This window comes from Oncorhynchus clarkii, chromosome 16 (assembly GCF_045791955.1).
Source record: "Oncorhynchus clarkii lewisi isolate Uvic-CL-2024 chromosome 16, UVic_Ocla_1.0, whole genome shotgun sequence".
NCBI classification, from domain to species: domain Eukaryota; kingdom Metazoa; phylum Chordata; class Actinopteri; order Salmoniformes; family Salmonidae; genus Oncorhynchus; species Oncorhynchus clarkii.
The window spans coordinates 38,247,994-38,267,609 of NC_092162.1; the positions used below are offsets into that span (position 1 = coordinate 38,247,994).

Consider the following 19,616-nt stretch of genomic DNA (forward strand, 5'->3'; position numbering starts at 1 on the left):
TGTCCTGTCCAGACACAGACAGAGGGACTAATGCTCACACACGCACAAACATACTGACTAATGAACGCATGCGCGCGCACACACACACACACAGGTTAATGCTTATATATCAAAAGCGCCTCAAACACAGTTGTTTGTCTCCTTCCAGAGGAGGGGTCAAACAACCATCTGAGGCTCAGGCTCCATTTGGAGCCTGAGTGAAGAGAGATTTGGTTCTGGGTGCTTTAATCTTCGTTAGTTACAAATTAATACAGGTATTTTGTGTGTGTGTGTTTACTCAGCTCAGAACCTGTGAAGGGAAGAAGAGACCCTCTATTATTGGATTAAAGTCAAAGGTCAAACAACCACACAACGATAATCTCGTAGCACAGAAAAGTTTAGGAAAGGCAGATCTTAAAGGGCCCTTATAGTCCAGTGGGGAGAAACAAGGTCTGGAGACCCTGTCACTTACATGTGGTATCATGGTTTGGCCGGGGTAGTCCGTCATTGTAAATAAGAATTTGTTCTTAACTGACTTGCCTAATTAAATAAAGATAAAATAAATATATGTGTTCTTTATAATCCAGTGGGGAGAAATGGTATGGAGACCCAGTTAGTTACATGTGGTATCATGCGTTTTCAGTCAGCTCAGCCCCTCGATTGGATTATACTGGATTACGCTGTAGGAGTCAAAGGTCATAATCATGATAATCCCATAGCACTACCATTTCGTTGTGTCGACTGGTTCAGATACCATTGGTAGTTTACACTAAAGAGACATACAGTCAATTTTGTTCATCTTTGACAAAAAAACATGAATGGCTGAATTGTTGTTGTTAGTGGTGCAGTAGTTGAGTAGGTTGATAGTGTTTCAGTATTGCAAGAAGAAGAGGCCAGTTGTGAGGGAGTGGCTGGCTCTTTGTCTTCAACTTTACATCTCAGTCTGAAGCCTGATGGAAAACTGTCCAACTTTTACACACCAGTAGAGTTCAGATTTATGTTGTTAGGAAATGAACCAGCAAAAGTACAAGCCATACTATTGATTTATGACTAAAATAGTACAAATGGAATTGATTAAAACCAGCCTGCAATTATTTATTAGTCCAGATTAGAATTGATCTGACCAGATTGACCAGACGTGTTCAACTAGGCTAGTGATAGTCAAACTGTGGCCCAGGGGCCATATCTGGTGCACCATGACCCGATGGACATTTGGCCCCTTTCATCGAACTGTGAGCTCACAGCAAAGCATGATGTTATACGAATCATTGATTGTTATGACGTATGGTTGGTAGGGCTGGGAATTGCCAGGGACCTCACAAATCGATATTATTGCGATACTTAGGTACCAATACAATATGTATTGCGATTCTCAAGATTCTTTGTATAGCGATTTGATTGCAATTTTATTTTCCAAACATATTGCTCATGAGATTTTTTTAGATCAGTCATGGGAATAAAAGTTCAAAAAACATGTTGACTCATGACTCAAAGAAAATGGAGAACAAGCTATAGGATTAAAAATACCGGAGTTTTGGCTCCGGTACAGCTAGCTAATGCTACCAAGAGTGTGCGTTATAAGGAGCAGGTGTGAGTGCAAGAAAGAAAAAAATATATACAATATAGAGGTCGACCGATTATGATTTTTCAACGCCGATACCGATTATTGGAGGACCAAAAAATCCGATACCAATTAATTACAAATTAATAATGACAATTACAACAATACTGAATGAACACTTATTTTAACTTAATATAATACATCAATAAAATCTATTTAGCCTCAAGTAAATAATGAAACATGTTCAATTTGGTTTAAATAATGCAAAAACAAAGTGTTGGAGAAGAAAGTAAAAGTGCAATATGTGCTATGTAAGAAAGCTAACGTTTCAGTACCTTGCTTGCACTCCTTGTGGAGTGCAACGAGAGAGAGGCAGGTCGTTATTGCGTTGGACTAGTGAACTGCAAGGTTGCAGCTGACGATGTGAAAATCTGTCGTTCTGCCCCTGAACAAGGCAGTTAACCCACCGTTCCTAGGCCGTCATTGAAAATAAGAATGTGTTCTTAACTGACTTGCCTAGTTAAATAAAGGTATCAAATAAAAAAAACAAGCCAAATCGGAGCCCAAAAATACCGATTTCCGATTGTTATGAAAACTTGAAATCGGCCCTAATTAATCGGCCATTCTGATTAATCTGTCGACCTCTAATACAGTACCAGTCAAAAGTTTGGACACATCTACTCATTCAAAGGTTTTTCTTTATTTGTACTATTTTCTACATTGTAGAATAATAGTGAAGACATTAAAACTATGAAATAACACATGGAATCATGTAGTAAACAAAAAGGTGTTTAAACAAATCAAGATATGTTATATTTGAGATTCTTCAAAGTAGCCACCCTCACACCTGCGCTTATTATTTTCTTTCTGGCAGTGATTATGCTGAGAGCAGCTATTTCAAAGGAGGAGTCTACTTGCAATAACTGATCTGTGGTTATTTGTGTTAAATGTAAACGTCACCAACAAAGATCTTCATTATCATAAATGACAGTCTTCTCCCTGGCCTGTACAGAACACTCTTTGTAAACTAGCGTTCCTTGGACAGCCATAGACGGACTGTACAAAACATTAGGAACCACCTGCTCTTTCCATGACATAGACTGACCCAGGTTAATCCAGCTGAAAGCTTCGATCCATTATTGGTTTCACTTGTTAAAGCCACTTCAATCAGTGTAGATGAAGGGGAGGAGACAGATTTTAAAGAAGGATTTTTAAGCCTTGAGACAATTAAGACATGGATTGTGTGTGTGCCATTCAGAGGGTGAATGGGCAAGACACAAGATTTAAGTGAACGGTGTATGAAGGTAGGTGCCAGGTACATTGGTTTGTGTCAAGAACTGCAACGTTGCTGGAGTTTTCACACTCATCAGCTTCCCTTGTGAAGGACCCAGAGAACATCCAGCCAACTTGACACAACTATGGGAAGAATTGGAGTCAACATAGGCCAGCATCCCTGTGGAACGCTTTCGACATCTTGTGGAGTCCATGCCAAGACAAATTGAGGGCAAAATACATGTCTCCAAGCATTGATGTTACAGCACATATAAGGATCATTATGGTAAAGAATTGTCTCTCTGTACAGACAGCTAACACCAGAACAATATCTGAATGTCTATATTTGGCCTAACACCCTTCGTGAATCACCATTGCTTAGCCTATAGACTCAACATCAACTTGATATGCATCCAACGGCCTCTCGTAATATCTTCTGGCGCTGGTTAATTGGAAACGAAACCCCAAGAGTGTGATTTTTAGATGTTAATTAAGTATTGATCATAGAGGCTCCCTGAACTCTTCAGACGGGAAACAACTCTCCTTGTCATTAATCCTTAAGTCTATTGACTCACCCAATATAAGTAACATAATAATAAAATCACCATCAAAATTAATCAGTTTAAGCTAGAGATACTTTTTGTGTATGTATAGTATGTGGACACTCCTTCAAATTAGTGGATTTGGCTGATCCAAATTTCTGCCTTGTTACAGCTGGCCAGATCAACTGTAAGTGCCATTATTGTGAAATGGAAACATCTAGGAGCAACAGCGGCTCAGCCGCGAAGTGGTAGGCCACACAAGAACGGGCCTGCCGTGTGCTGAAGTGCGTAGCCCGTAAAAATCCTCTGTCCTCGGTTGCAACACTCACTACCGAGTTCCAAACTGCCGCTGGAAGCAACGTCAGCACAAGAACTGTTCGTTTGGAGCTTCATGAAATGGATTTACATGGTCGAGCAGCCGCACCACGCTTCACCATCTGGCAGTCCAACGGACTAATCTGGGTTTGCTAAAGGCCAGGAGAACACTACTTACCCAAATGCATAGAGCGAACTGTAAGGTTTGGTGGAGGAGGAATAATGGTCTGAGGATGTCTTTCATGGTTTGGGCTAGGCCTCTTAGTTCCAGTGAAGGGAAATCTTAACACTACTGCATACAATGACATTCTAGACGATTCTGTGCTTCCAACTTTGTGGCAACAGTTTGGGGAAGGCCCTTTCCTGTTTCAGCATGACAATGCCTCCGTGCACAAAGCGAGGTCCGTACAGAAATGGTTTGTCGAGATCGGTGTGGAAGAACTTGACTGGCCTGCACAGAGCCCTGACCTCAACCCCATCAGACACCTTTGGGATGAATTGGACCGCCGACTGCGAGCCAGGCCTTATCACCGAACATCAGTGCCCGACCTCACTAATGCTCTTGTGGCTGAATGGAAGCAAGTCTCCGCAGGAATGTTCCAACACCTAGTGGAAAGCCTTCCCAGAAGAGGCTGTTATAGCAGCATATTAATGCCCATGATTTTGGAATGAGATGTTCGACGAGCAGGTGTACTGTCACACTACATGACGAAATGTATGTGATCAGTTTTTTTTGCTTGGGCAATTCAGCGCATCTGCCTATGTTGGCCATCCGCATCTGTGGTGGAAGGTGACCGAGCTACAGTGGTGTTTTTTTAAATAGTACCCGCAAAACACCAGTCTCAAAGTCAAGAGGCGACTCCGGGATGTTGGCCTTCTAGGCAGAGTTCCTCTGTCCAGTGTCTGTGTTCTTTTGCCCATCTTGATCTTTTATTTTTATTGGCCAGTCTGAGAGATGGCTTTTTCTTTGCAACTCTGCCTAGAAGGCCAGCATCCCGGAGTCGCCTCTTCACTGTTAACATTGAGACTGGTGTTTTGCGGTTACCATTTAATTAAGTTGCCATTTGAGGACTTGTGAGACCTTTGTTTCTCAAACTAGACACACTAATGTACTTGTCCCCTTCCTCAGTTGTGCACCAGTGCCTCCCACTCCTCTTTCTATTCTAGTTAGAGCCAGTTTGTACTGTTCTATGAAGGGAGTAGTACACAGCATTCTCTTCAGTTTCTTGTCAATTGCTCGCATGGAATAGTCTTCATTTCTCAGAACAAGAATAGACTGACGAGTTTCAGAAGAAAGTACTTTGTTTTTTACCATTTTGAGCCTGTAATCAAACCCAGAAATGCTGATGCTCCAGATACTCAACTAGTCTAAAGAAGTCCAGTTTTATTGCTTCTTTAATCAGTACAACAGTTTTCAGCTGTGCTAACATAATTGCAAAAGGGTTTTCTAATGATCAATTATCATTTTAAAATGATCAACTTGGATTAGCTAACACAGCGTGCCATTGGAACACAGGAGTGATGGTTGCTGATAATGGGCCTCTGTGTGTCTATGTAGATTTTCCATTAAAAATCAGCCGTTTCCAGCTTCAATAGTCATTTACAACATTAACAATGTCTACACTGTATTTCTGATAAATGTTATGTTATTTTAAAATAAGGAAAACAAGGACATTTCCAAGTGACCCCAAACTTTTGAAAGGTAGTGTATGCATTCTCAGAACCCAGAATCACATTTCACAGTACGCGGGCCAGCTACTAAATAAACATTAGACAATCGATACTATATGTGGTTTACAAAAACTACTAGGCTATAAAAATATTTACACACTTGCTTTCTCCAGCAAAGCAAACAAACTGGGAGTATACGATGTGATAACGTAGGTGAAGGACAAACACACGTTTGAGACATTGCTCAGTGTAGGGTTCCGTCTTTCGGATGGGACGTTAAAAAGGGTGTCCTGACTCTCTGTGGTCACTAAGGATCCCATAGCACTTATCATAAGAGTAGTGGTTAGAGCGTTGGGCCAGTAAGGTAACAAGGTAAAAAATCTGTCGTTCTACCCCTGAACAAGGCAGTACACCCACTGTTCCTAGGCCGTCATTATAAATAAGAATTTATTCTTCTTACCTGACAGTTAGTTAGTTAAATAAAGGTAAAATAAAATATAAAAATTGTAAGAAGGGGAGGCACCATATGTGAATGTGGCCCCTCACTGGTAACATAGCCGATTTGTTTCCCCTTTACCGACTAGGCAATGCTGTATGTTAGCTAAATGTTTTGCTGTCTGTATATCATGTGGTTGATTTTTGTTTTACTGTCTGACTGCTGTGCTTGACTTTGGCAGGAGCTCACCAAAGCTGAGTACCTGCACATCAAATGTTCTACTGCTTGAGCTCCTGTTCCTCTTATAAAATAATAGCTCAAAAGCATTGTGGTGTTCCTGCACCTAAATATAAACCGTACCGGCACACAAAATGAGTCAAGCACTGTTTGACTGACTGTGTGACTTCTAGCCTCGTTGGCTTACCTTCCGCTTAACAGGTGTCTGGGTAAAAACAGTCTCATGGTTTGGTTGAGGTCACGTCTTAATCTGTTTACAAGCCTTTGGCTTGTGACTGTGGCCTGTGAGTAAACGGGCCAGGAACTGGGACTGGAGAGGCAGTTCTACAGCACATTACCAAAACACATTATCAAACAGGCTGTCTTAATGTAATTATTATTATTATTTTTAACCTTTTATTTAACTAGGTAATTCAATTAAGAACAAGTACTTATTTACAATGACGGCCTACCCCGGCCAAACCCTCCCCTAACCCGGACGACGCTGGGCCAATTGTGAGCCGTGATATGGGACTCTCGATCACGGCCGGTTGTGATACAGCCCGGGATCTAACCCGGGTCTGTGGTGATGCTTCTTGCACTGCAATGCAGTGCCTTAGACCGCTGCGCCACTCAGGATCCCGAAGTGTTACAGGCTTGTTAAAGGAGACCAGAAAAACAGACTACTAAACACTTTACCAATACGTATAACATTACCAAACACATTATCAAACAGAACATATTTTGTTTACATACACATTTTATACATTTAGCCGCACTGCTTCTTGACAAAATGTCCACTTAACCCGTAAGCCAGTCGCACCAATGTGCCGGAGGAAACATCGTACACCTGGCGACCGTGTCAGCGTGCACTGCACCCGGCCCACCACAGGAGTCGCTAGTGCGTGATGGGACAAGGACATCCCTACCGGCCAAAACGTCCTCTAACCCGGACGACGCTGGGCCAATTATCCGCCGCCTCATGGGTCTCCCTGTCTCAGCCGGCTGGGCTCGAACCCAGAATTTCTAGTGGCACAGCTAGCATTGCGATCCAGTGCCTTACAGGCTGACTACACTGCTCGCGTCACGTGCGTGAGCATTGCAAAATAAATTGAGAAAACTATGTTATTCAATTATTACTCCCACACTGCTTGCGCGTTGCCAACGAGCGTCTGCGTTGCCACGGGCTAAAATAGAAATCAGTTCTATTTCTGATGCAGATTGCGCTGCAAGTCCTGCCTCTCCCATCTCCTCATTGGTTTATAGAAGCAGGTACCCACGTGCCATCTCCTCATTGGTTATACCCATGTGGGTGACTGAAAGACGAACGAGGTCAGTGGCGGTAATTCACCTAATTTATGAAAGTTGCCAATCGCAATATAAAGTCAAGAGAAGAAAAAGCCTGGAAGGAAGAGAGATGACTAGAAACGATTCGGTTGACCGTTTTATGTGTGGATTAATTGGCGGAGTAGAGGACCCTATGGGCACTGTGAGCACCCTAATGAGCACTATATAGGGAATAGGGTGCCATTTGAGACTCACACCATATGTATCACTCCACTTAGTAACACGGATATTCACTCAGAGGGACTGCAGAGAGACACCCACAGCCTGCTGTACACAATAGGCCTCTTTTATAGCTTCTCAGTTCCCTCGCTCTTTCTCTCCATTTTCTTCCTCTGTTTCTCTCTCTTTGTTACTCTGTTGCTCCCTCCTTCATTTGTCTCGTGGTCAACTTGATCTTACAAGTTGGAGTCTTGTCTATTTTCCTCCCCCTTTTTTAATTATGTCCTGTTTTTGTTTTTACTCTTATTTTACCAGGTACGTTGACTGAGAACACATTCTCATTTACAGCCACGACCTGGGGAATAGTTACAGGGTAGAGGCGGACTGCAATAGCATCGAATAGTCCCCGCGATATGCAACTGTTCAGGGAAGTCAGGAACCAATACACGCAGTCAGTCAGGAAAGCAAAGGCCAGCTTTTTCAAGCAGAAATTTGCATCCTGTAGCTCCAACTCCAAAAAGTTCTGGGACACTGTAAAGTACATGGAGAACAAGAGCACCTCCTCCCAGCTGCCCACTGCACTGAGGCTAGGTAACACGGTCACCACTGACAAATCCACGATAATCGAAAACTTCAACAAGCAATTCTCAACGGCTGGCCATGCCTTCCTCCTGGCTACTCCAACCTCGGCCAATAGCCCCCCCCCCCCCCCCCCCCCCCCCCCCGCAGCTACTCGCCCAAGCCTCTCCAGGTTCTCCTTTACCCAAATCCAGATAGCAGATGTTCTGAAAGAGCTGCAAAACCTGGACCCGTACAAATCAGCTGGGCTTGACCATCTGGACCCTCTATTTCTGAAACTATCCGCCGCCATTGTCGCAACCCCTATTCTGTTCAACCTCTCTTTCATATCGTCTGAGATCCCCAAGAATTGGAAAGCTGCCGCGGTCATCCCACTCTTCAAAGGGGGAGACACCCTGGACCCAAACTGTTACAGACCTATATCCATCCTGCCCTGCCTATCTAAGGTCTTCGAAAGCCAAGTCAACAAACAGATCATTGACCATCTCGAATCCCACCGTACCTTCTCCGCTGTGCAATCTGGTTTCCGAGCCGGACACGGGTGCACCTCAGCCACGCTAAAGGTACTAAACGATATCATAACCGTCATCGATAAAAGACAGTACTGTGCAGCCGTCTTCATCGACCTGACCAAGGCTTTCGACTCTGTCAATCACCATATTCTTATCGGCAGACTCAGTAGCCTCGGTTTTTCTAATGACTGCCTTGCCTGGTTCTCCAACTACTTTGCAGACAGAGTTCAGTGTGTCAAATCGGAGGGCATGTTGTCCGGTCCTCTGGCAGTCTCTATGGGAGTGCCACAGGGTTAAATTCTCGTGCTGACTCTTTTCTCTGTATATATCAATGATGTTGCTCTTGCTGCGGGCGATTCCCTGATCCACCTCTACGCAGACGACACCATTCTGTATACTTCTGGCCCTTCCTTGGACACTGTGCTATCTAACCTCCAAACGAGCTTCAATGCCATACAACACTCCTTCCGTGGCCTCCAACTGCTCTTAAACGCTAGTAAAACCAAATGCATGCTTTTCAACCGTTCACTGCCTGCACCCGCACGCCCGACTAGCATCACCACCCTGGATGGTTCCGACCTAGAATATGTGGACATCTATAAGTACCTAGGTGTCTGGCTAGACTGCAACTCTCCTTCCAGACTCATATCAAACATCTCCAATCCAAAATCAAATCTAGAATCTGCTTTCTATTTTGCAACAAAGCCTCCTTCACTCACGCCGCCAAACTTACCCTAGTAAAACTGACTATCCTACCGATCCTCGACTTCGGCGATGTCATCTACAAAATGGCTTCCAATACTCTACTCAGCAAACTGGATGCAGTTTATCACAGTGCCATCCGCTTTGTTACTAAAGCACCTTATACCACCCACCACTGCGACCTGTATGCTCTAGTCGGCTGGCCCTCGCTACATATTCGTCGCCAGACCCACTGGCTCCAGGTCATCTACAAGTCCATAGTAGGTAAAGCTCCGCCTTATCTCAGTTCACTGGTCACGATGGCAACACCCACCCGTAGCACGCGCTCCAGCAGGTGTATCTCACTGATACAAAGCCAACACCTCATTTGGCCGCTCTTCCTTCCAGTTCTCTGCTGCCTGTGACTGGAACGAATTGCAAAAATCGTTGAAGTTGGAGACTTATCTCCCTCACCAACTTTAAACATTTACTATCTGAGCAGCTAACCGATCGCTGCAGCTGTACATAGTCCATCGGTAAATAGCCCACCCAATTTACCTACCTCATCCCCATAATGTTTTTATTTATTTACTTTCCTGCTCTTTTGCACACCAGTATCTCTACCTGCACATGACCATCTGATCATTTATCACTCCTGTGTTAATCTGCTAAATTGTAATTATTCGCCTACCTCCTCATGCCTTTTGCACACAATGTATATAGACTATTTAAAAAAAAAAAAAAAACATAAATAAATCTACTGTGTTATTGACTTGTTTATTGTTTGCTCCATGTGTAACTCTGTGTTGCTGTTTGTTCACACTGCTATGCTTTATCTTGGCCAGGTCGCAGTTGTGAATGAGAACTTGTTCTCAACTAGCCTACCTGGTTAAATAAAGGTGAAATATATATATATCTTTTTTAATAAAGAGGGGTGGGGGGATGAACGAGCCAATTGGACGCTGGAGACAATTATGAGGTAGAAAATGATGGTATGAGGGCCAGAGTGGAAATTTAGCCAGGACACCGGGGTTAACACCCCTACTCTTATGATAAGTGCTATGGGATCCTTAGTGACCACAGAGAGTCAGGACACCCTTTTAACGTCCCATCCGAAAGACGGAACCCTACACTGAGCAATGTCTCAAACGTGTGTTTGTCCTTCACCAACGTTATCACATTGTATACTCCCAGTTTGTTTGCTTTGCTGGAGAAAGAACGTGTGTAAATATTTTCATAGCCTATTAGTTTTTGTAAACCACATATAGTATCGATTTGTCTAATGTGTATCTAGTAGCTGGCCCGGGTACTGTGGAATGTGATTCTGGGTTCTGAGAATGCCTACACTACCTTTCAAAAGTTTGGGGTCACTTGGAAATGTCCTTGTTTTTTGAAAGAAAAGCTCATTTTTTTTGGTCTATTTTAAAATAACATAAAATTGATCAGAAATACAGTGTAGACATTGTTAATGTTGTAAATGACTATTGAAGCTGGAAACGGCTGATTTTTTATTTTATTTATGGAATATCTACATAGGCGCACAGAGACTCATTATCACCAACCATCACTCCTGTGTTCCAATGGCACGTTGTGTTAGCTAATCCAAGTTGATTTTTTCATTTTAAAAGGCTAATTGATCATTAGAAACCCCTTTGCAATTATGTTAGCACAGCTGAAAACGTTTTTACTGATTTAAAGAAGCAATAAAACTGGCCTTATTATACTAGTTGAGTATCTGGAGCATCAGCATTTGTGGGTTCGATTACACACTCAAAATGGCAAAAAACAAAGTACTTCTGAAACTCGTCAGTCTATTCTTGTTCTGAGAAAGGCTATTTCATGCGAGAAATTGCCAAGAAACTGCAGATCTCGTACAATTCTGTGTACTACTCCCCTCACAGAACAGCACAAACTGGCTCTAACCAGAATAGAAAGAGGAGTGGGAGGTCCTGGTGCACAACTGAGCAAGAGGCCAAGTACATTAGTGTCTAGTTTGAGAAACAGACACCTCACACGTCCTCAACTGGCAGATTCATTAAATAGTATCCGGAAAACACCAGTCTCAATGTTAACAGTGAAGAGGTGACTCCGGGATGCTGGCCTTCTAGGCAGAAGAGTTGCAAAGAAAAAGCCATATCTCAGACTGGCCAATAAAAAGAAAAGATCAAGATGGCACTCTGCCTAGAAGTCTAGCATCCCAGAGTCGCATCGTCACTGTTGACGTTGAGACTGGTGTTTTGCGGGTACTAAACTCAGCAAAAAAAAGAAACTTCCCTTTTTCAGGACCCTGTCTTTCAAAGATAATTCGTAAAAATACAAATGAATTCACAGATCTTCATTGTAAAGGGTTTAAACACTGTTTCCCATGCTTGTTCAATGAACCATAACCAATTAATGAACATGCACCTGTGGAACAAATGTTAAGAAACTAACAGCTTACAGACGGTAGGTAACAGTTATGAAAACATATGACACTAAAGAGGCTCTGAAAACGACCAAAAGAAAGATGCCCAAGGTCCCTGCTCATCTGCGTGAACATGACTTAGGCATGCTGCAAGGAGGCTTGAGGACTGCAGATGTGGCCAGGGCAATATATTGCAATGTCCATACTGTGAGATGCCTAAGACCGCGCACCAGGGAGACAGGACAGACAGATGATCGTCCTTGCAGTGGCAGACCACGTATAACAACACCTGCACAGGATGGGTACATCCGAACATCACACCTGCGGGACAGGTACAGGATGGCAACAACAACTGCCCGAGTTACACCAGGAATGCACAATCCCTCCATCAGTGTTCAGACTGTCTGCAAAAGGCTGAGAGAGGCTGGACTGAGGGCTTGTAGGCCTGTTGTAAGGCAGGTCCTCATCACCGGCAACAACGTCGCCCATGGGTACAAACCCACCGTCGCTGGACCAGACAAGACTGGCAAAAATGGCTCTTCACTGACGAGTCGCGGTTTTGTCTCACCAGGGGTGATGGTAGGATTTGCGTTTATCGTTGAAGGAATGAGTGTTACACGAGGCCTGTACTCTGGAGCGGGATCGATTTGGGAGGTGGAGGGTCACAGCATCATCGGACTAAGCTTGTTCTCATTGCAGGCAATCTCAACGCTGTGCATTACAGAGAAGACATCCTCCTCCCTCATGTGGTACCCTTCCTGCAGGCTCATCCTGACATGACCCTCCAGTATGACAGTGCCACCAGCCATACTGATTGTTCTGTATGTGATTTCCTGCAAGGCAGGAATGTCAGTGTTCTGCCATGGCCAGCGAAGAGCCCAGATCTCAATCCCATTGAGCACATCTGGGACCTCTGGATCAAAGGGTGAGGGCTAGGGTCATTCCCCCCCAGAAATGTCTGGAAACTTGCAGGTTACCCCACTCTTCCACCAAGGTACATCTCACAGCAAGAACAGGCAAATCTGGTGCAGTCCGTGTGGAGGAGATGCACTGCAGTACTTAGTATCTGGTGTGGCCTCCAGCTGCATTGACTGTTACTTTTGATTTTGACCCCTCCTTTGTTCACGGACACATTATTCCATTTCTGTTAGTCACATGTCTGTGGAACTTGTTCAGTTTTTGTTATGTTCATACAAATATTTACACAAGTTAAGTTTGCTCAAAATAAATGCAGTTGACAGTGAGAGGACGTTTCATTTTTTGCTGAGTTTATTTAATGAAGCTGCCAGTTGAAGACTTGTTAGGCTTCTGTTTCTCAAACTAGACACTTTAATGTACTTGTCCTCATGCTTAGTTGCACCGAGACCTCCCACTCTTTCTATTCTGGTTAGACCCCGTTTGTGCTGTTCTGTGACGGGAGTAGTACCCAGTGTTGTACGAGATCTTCAGTTTCTTGGCAATTTCTCGCATGAAATAGCCTTTCTCAGAACAAGAATAGACTGACTAGTTTCAGAAGAAAGTACTTTGTTTTTTGCCATTTTGAGCCTGTAATCGAACCCACAAATGCTGATGCTCCAGATATTCAACTAGTATAAAGAAGGCCAGTTTTATTGCTTCTTTAATTAGAACAACAGTTTTCAGCTGTGTTAACCTAATTGCAAAAGGGTTTTCTAATGATCAATTAGCCTTTTAAAATGATCAACTTGGATTAGCTAACACAACGTGCCATTGGAACACAGGAGTGATGGTTAGTGATAATGGGCCTCTGTGCGCCTATGTAGATATTCCATTAAAAATCAGCTTTTTCCAGCTACTATAGTCATTTACAACATTAACAATGTCTACACTATATTTCTGATCAATTTCATGTTATTTTAAGGTGACAAAAATATGCTTTTCTTTCAAAAACAAGGACATTTCTAAGTGAACCCAAACTTTTGCACGGTGGTGTATATGTCAATGAGATTTCCTTTCCATTGTCAGCATTAATAGTATTGTATGTTAGTATGTTAAGCAGTCTTCATAATGAATGTTTTATTTATGCAGCCCCTATTCATCTATTCCCCTGCCTTTCAATATTATAGAGAGCAGATGTGTGTGTTTCTTCTTTGTGCACGCGTACATGTATGCTTGTCTTTTGCCACCGTGACATGACTGAACTGATTATGATGATAATTGACCCCAGTGACCTTTTCTTACCCCAGATCATCTGACCGAACACTGGAAACCACACAATAGATACACAGGGGAGAGCTGCCGGATGCGCAGAGAATATGGAGTTAGACAGCCAGACAGACGGCCAGACAAGAGACACACAGACGACAAGCGGTGACACAGACTGATGCTCTGATTATGCACACTGACAGATGACTGTGAGACTAGTCTGTGATCAACAGAAACCAACACACAAAATCAGACACTGTTAGGGAGTTAGCTACACAGATGTAGAGACACCGTTGTTAAACAGTTCAATGCAGGGACACAGACTAACCGAAAGGCATAGGCCTACTGCACAGACAGCCACTGAGACCCAGACAGACACATCAAGCCATTCAGACAGTGAAACAGCAGGGAGTCGAGGCAAAGGGGCAGTCCCAAGTCCAGGATATTATTTTTAGCTCTGACAATAAAGCAGCAGTCTTGCTGTTGACGCTCAGTTCAAGCTAGCGAATACAGGAGAGAGAGAGAGAGGGAGGGATGACAGTGCCAAGAGGGAGGAGGAGGCGGAGAGGGCGAAGAGGAGAGAGGTGGCCTTCACTTCCAGAAAAGGACATTGAGTTGGAAGAGATGGATCTTCGACTACACGATGCAGAGACCAAGCGAGAGGGAGTGACGAGGGGAGGGATTTAATGTGGGAAACTGCATTACATGGAAATCAGAAGTAAATCTGATTTAGAGTGAAATGTCTGCAGTAGTAGCCCCTCTCCCTTCAGACAGTAATTCATGAACACAGAGCCTATAAGTAAATGGAAGAGGTAAATGGAAAGCAACATATTATGAATGCTATTTTACGGATGTGTGTTGTGTTTGTTGTTGCTATGGCAGGAATCCCACTGACCATTTAACCATTTCAATCTGTTTTCATGTACTTGACAGGTGCTAGTGAGGAGATGATGGTTGTTTTCATGTACTTGACAGGTGCTAGTGAGGAGATGATGGTTGTTTTTAAGTACTTGACATGTGCTAGTGAGGAGATGATGGTTGTTTTCATGTACTTGACAGGTGCTAGTGAGGAGATGGTTGTTTTCATGTACTTGACAGGTGCTAGTGAGGAGATGGTTGTTTTCATGTACTTGACAGGTGCTGGTGAGGAGATGATGGTTGTTTTCATGTTCTTGACAGGTGCTAGTGAGGAGATGGTTGTTTTCATGTACTTGACAGGTGCTAGTGAGGAGATGGTTGTTTTCATGCACATCTCTGTTTTGTAGTTTCTTTGTTTGTTTTGCAATATGGCCTTGCCTTGTCACCACTTGTTGCAATTGTCACATCTGTTGTTTCCCGCCTCAGGTCATGACCTTTGGTTGTTGTCCTGTTCAGACTATAGCGTGATGTTGAATGACGCGTAAGAGACCACAAGTGGCAAGGTCAACAGAGGTCAAAACGACCACTAAAAAAACACAATGCTTGCTTTGTTCTTTTAACGATGACAATTGTTAGGACAGCTGCCATTTAGAAAATGACTAAGCTATAAATGTATAGTCACTTAGCGATTCATAGTGGTATATTATTTGCTTATATTTGCCTTTTTATAATGGTGGTTTGAGCTCTGAATGCTGATTGGCTGAAAGTATACCACAGGTTTTACTCTTCTAATTACGCTGGTCCCCAGTTTATAATAGCAATACGGTACCTCAGGGGTTTGGTATATGGCCAATATAACACGGATAAAGGCTGTATCCAGACACTCTGCATTGTGTCAATTCTTGGACCGACTCTCTTCTCGGTATACATCAATGATGTCGCTCTTGCTGCTGGTGAGTCTGATCCACCTCTACGCAGATGACACCATTCTGTATACTTCTGGCCTTTCTTTGGACACTGTGTTAACAACCCTCCAGGCAAGCTTCAATGCCATACAACTCTTCTTCCGTGGCCTCCAATTTCTCTTAAATACAAGTAAAACTAAATGCATGCTCTTCAACCGATCGCTGCCGGCACCTGCCCGCCTATCCAACATCTCTACTCGGCTTTGACTTAGAATACGTGGACAACTACAAATACCTAGGTGTCTGGTTAGACGGTAAACTCTCCTTCCAGACCCACATCAAACATCTCCAATCCAAAGTTAAATCTAGAATTGGCTTCCTATTTCACAACAAAGCATCCTTCACTCATGCTGCCAAACATACCCTTGTAAAACTCACCATCCTACCAATCCTCGACTTCGACTTTACAAAATAGCCTCCAATACCCTACTCAACAAATTGGATGCAGTCTATCACAGTGCCATCCGTTTTGTCACCAAAGCCCCATATACTACCCACCATTGCGACCTGTACACTCTCGTTGGCTGGCCCTCGCTTCATACTCGTCGCTAAACCCACTGGCTCCATGTCATCTACAAGACCCTGCTAGGTAAAGTCGCCCCTTACCTCAGCTCGCTGGTCACCATAGCATCACCCACCTGTAGCACGCGCTCCAGCAGGTATATCTCTCTGGTCACCCCCAAAACCAATTCTTTCTTTGGCCGCCTCTCCTTCCAGTTCTCTGCTGCCAATGACTGGAACGAACTACAAAAATCTCTGAAACTGGAAACACTTATCTCCCTCACTAGCTTTAAGCACCAGCTGTCAGAGCAGCTCACAGATTACTGCACCTGTACATAGCCTATCTATAATTTAGCCCAAACAACTACCTCTTTCCCGACTGTATTTATTTTATTTATTTATTTAGCTCCTTTGCACCCCGTTATTTTTATTTCTACTTTGCACATTCTTCCACTGCAAATCTAACATTCTAGTGTTTTACTTGCTATATTGTATTTAGTTTGCCACCATAGCCCTTTTTTTGCCTTTACCTCCCTTATCTCACCTCATTTGCTCACATCGTATATAGACTTGTTGCTACTGTATTATTGACTGTATGTTTGTTTTACTCCATGTGTAACTCTGTGTTGATGTATGTGTCAAACTGCTTTGCTTTATCTTCTCCAGGTCGCAATTGTAAATGAGAACTTGTTCTCAATTTGCCTACCTGGTTAAATAAAAATAAATAAATAAAAGTGTTGTGCATAAGAACAGCCCTTAGCTGTGGTATATTGGCCATATACCACACCCTCTCAGGCCTTTATTGCTTACTGTAAGTAACCAACAGAGGGCCCAGTCAGTAGCCTTGTATGTATGTATGTATGTATGTATGTACTACTTTGTACGTACGTAATACTTTTTTGCCCCACTGTACGTACGTAAAGTATTTAGTCAGCTACCAATTGTGCAAGTTCTCCCACTTAAAAAGATGAGAGGCCTGTAATTTTCATCAATGTCATATGGTCAGATGAAACCAAAATATAACTTTTTGGTAAAAACTCAACTCGTCGTGTTTGAAGGACAAAGGATGCTGAGTTGCATCCAAAGAACACCATACCTACTGTGAAGCATGGGGGTGGAAACATCATGCTTTGGGGCTGTTTTTCTGCAAAGGGGCCAGGACGACTGATCTGTGTAAAGGAAAGAATGAATGGGGCCATGTATTGTGAGATTTTGAGTGAAAACCTCCTTCCATCAGCAAGGGCATTGAAGATGAAATGTGGCTGGGTCTGTCAGCATGACAATGATTCCAAACACACCGCCCGGGCAACGAAGGAGTGGCTTCGTAAGAAGCATTTCAAGGTCCTGGAGTGGCCTAGTCAGTCTCCAGATCTCAACCCCATAGAAAATCTTTGGAGGGAGTTGAAAGTCCGTGTTGCCCAGCAACAGCCCCAAAACATCACTGCTCTAGAGGAGATCTGCATGGAGGAATGGGCCAAGATTATTCTTTTTTGATTCCGTCTCTCACAGTTGAAGTGTACCTATGATAAAAAATTACAGACCTCTACATGCTTTGTAAGTAGGAAAACCTGCAAAATCGGGAGTGTATCAAATACTTGTTCTGCCCACTGTATATACACACATATATATATATGTGTGTGTGTGTGTGTGTGTGTGTGTGTGTGTGCGTCAGCATACGTCTGTGTGTGCGTGTGCATGCATGTGTGAGTGTTATTCCCAGTGGGATACTCTGCCGGAGCCAGGGATTTCTGCAGCATCCGCCATACTAGGCCCAATGGCAGCGTGGCAGATGCCGCAGAAGTGTCTTATAGGCTGAGGTGGGTGTTGTCTCCACTCATGCAGATGAAACTATATCCTGCTTGCGCCATCTAGTGGTGGTAGGTGTTTAATTACATGAAATATGGTTGCTTGGTAGTAAGGAGGGCTGACTGATCGGTTGTATTGCTCCACTATTGTTTATTATTTTTAGGTGGTGGATCAGCTTTAATATTGCAAATAGATTGTGGCTTCTATCAATGTACTTGTCTGCATCATTTCCAATCCCCCATATATATTTATTTTATAAATATATATTATTTTAAATAATACATACTATATACATTTTACGGACACGGTATATTTTACATTTTAGTCCCATCCTTCAGCTCCCTTTAATCCCTCCCATCTATCTCCAAAGACCGTCCAGTTTTGATTTATATATTTCAACTGTGCTGTGAGGCTCCAGTATTGGCTCTGTTGTTGACAGCACTGTTTCCTGATTGGTACAGTGTTCCAGTATTGGCTCTGTTGTTGACAGCACTGTTTCCTGATTGGTATAGTGTTCCAGTATTGGCTCTGTTTTTGACAAAGAGCTGTTTCCTGAAAGCATGCTCCCCATAATAAGTCTCAGGTATAGTATATGCATTGTCTCCTGAACGTTTTTTTGTCATAGGTTTCCAGTTTAGCATATGGTGAAAGTATGAACCTATGCCTCTTGAATACAGACCTAAGCACTCTAAATCCTTCGTTTTTTGTTGTTGTTCTACAACAGTAGGAGAATAGCACTGAATGCTGTTTAGGCCGTGGGTATGTTCTCACTGATGAAGACCTTTGGGTTGCCCAATAAAACTAACTGCTTGACGATTCAACAGTGCAGTATTGGCTCTGGCTCGATCTTTGCAACTTGTTCTCACAACCGAACGTTCTCTCTGATGTCTAACCTGCCTTCTGTGTGTCTACAGGACCGTAAGCTGACCAAGGCGGAGCAGCAGCGTTTTAAGGAGGAGGCAGAGATGCTGAAGGGCCTCCAGCACCCTAACATTGTCCGTTTCTATGACTCCTGGGAGTCAGTGCTGCGAGGGAAGAAGTGCATCGTCCTGGTCACCGAACTCATGACCTCGGGAACCCTCAAAACGTGGGTAGAAGACACTCAGACACACACACCCCTGCTCAGCTCGCAAATAGCGTTACACCAAAGAGGTTGTTCCATAGAAACCATGCCACAATGCTGTATAGTTATAACCGTGCTCCCCTGTCCTGTCTGCAGGTACCTGAAGCGCTTCAAGGTGATGAAGCCCAAGGTCCTGAGGAGCTGGTGTCGTCAGATCCTGAAGGGCCTCCAGTTCCTCCACACTCGGACCCCTCCCATCATCCACAGGGACCTCAAGTGTGACAACATCTTCATCACCGGCCCTACCGGCTCCGTCAAGATCGGAGACCTGGGATTGGCCACTCTCATGAGGACCTCCTTCGCCAAAAGTGTCATAGGTAACTAGCGACCGTCAGTTTCCGGAGCCAGCGATCAGTTTTTTTCTTATGTCATGTTGTGGGAATGGTATTTGAATGGGTCATATAGGTATGTCAGATTTCTTGTGAGTAAGACTTGAGATAATGGACATCTGTGTTGTGGGAATGACTTTTACAATCTGTGGTCACTCTGCTACAATGTGAATATCTTATGAGCTGACTCAACTCTC

The 19,616-nt window shown here is 43.5% G+C and overlaps 1 protein-coding gene across 1 annotated transcript in view; it reads left to right on the top strand.

Annotated features, from left to right (window-relative positions):
* Positions 1 to 19,616, top strand: part of LOC139368397 (uncharacterized) — a 72,112-nt gene that overhangs the window by 23,774 nt on the left and 28,722 nt on the right. The window contains exons 3-4 of the mRNA XM_071107215.1: positions 18,882 to 19,054; positions 19,187 to 19,407. Of these exons, the coding sequence (XP_070963316.1) occupies positions 18,882 to 19,054; positions 19,187 to 19,407 (394 nt within the window). The remainder of the gene's footprint in view (positions 1 to 18,881; positions 19,055 to 19,186; positions 19,408 to 19,616) is intronic.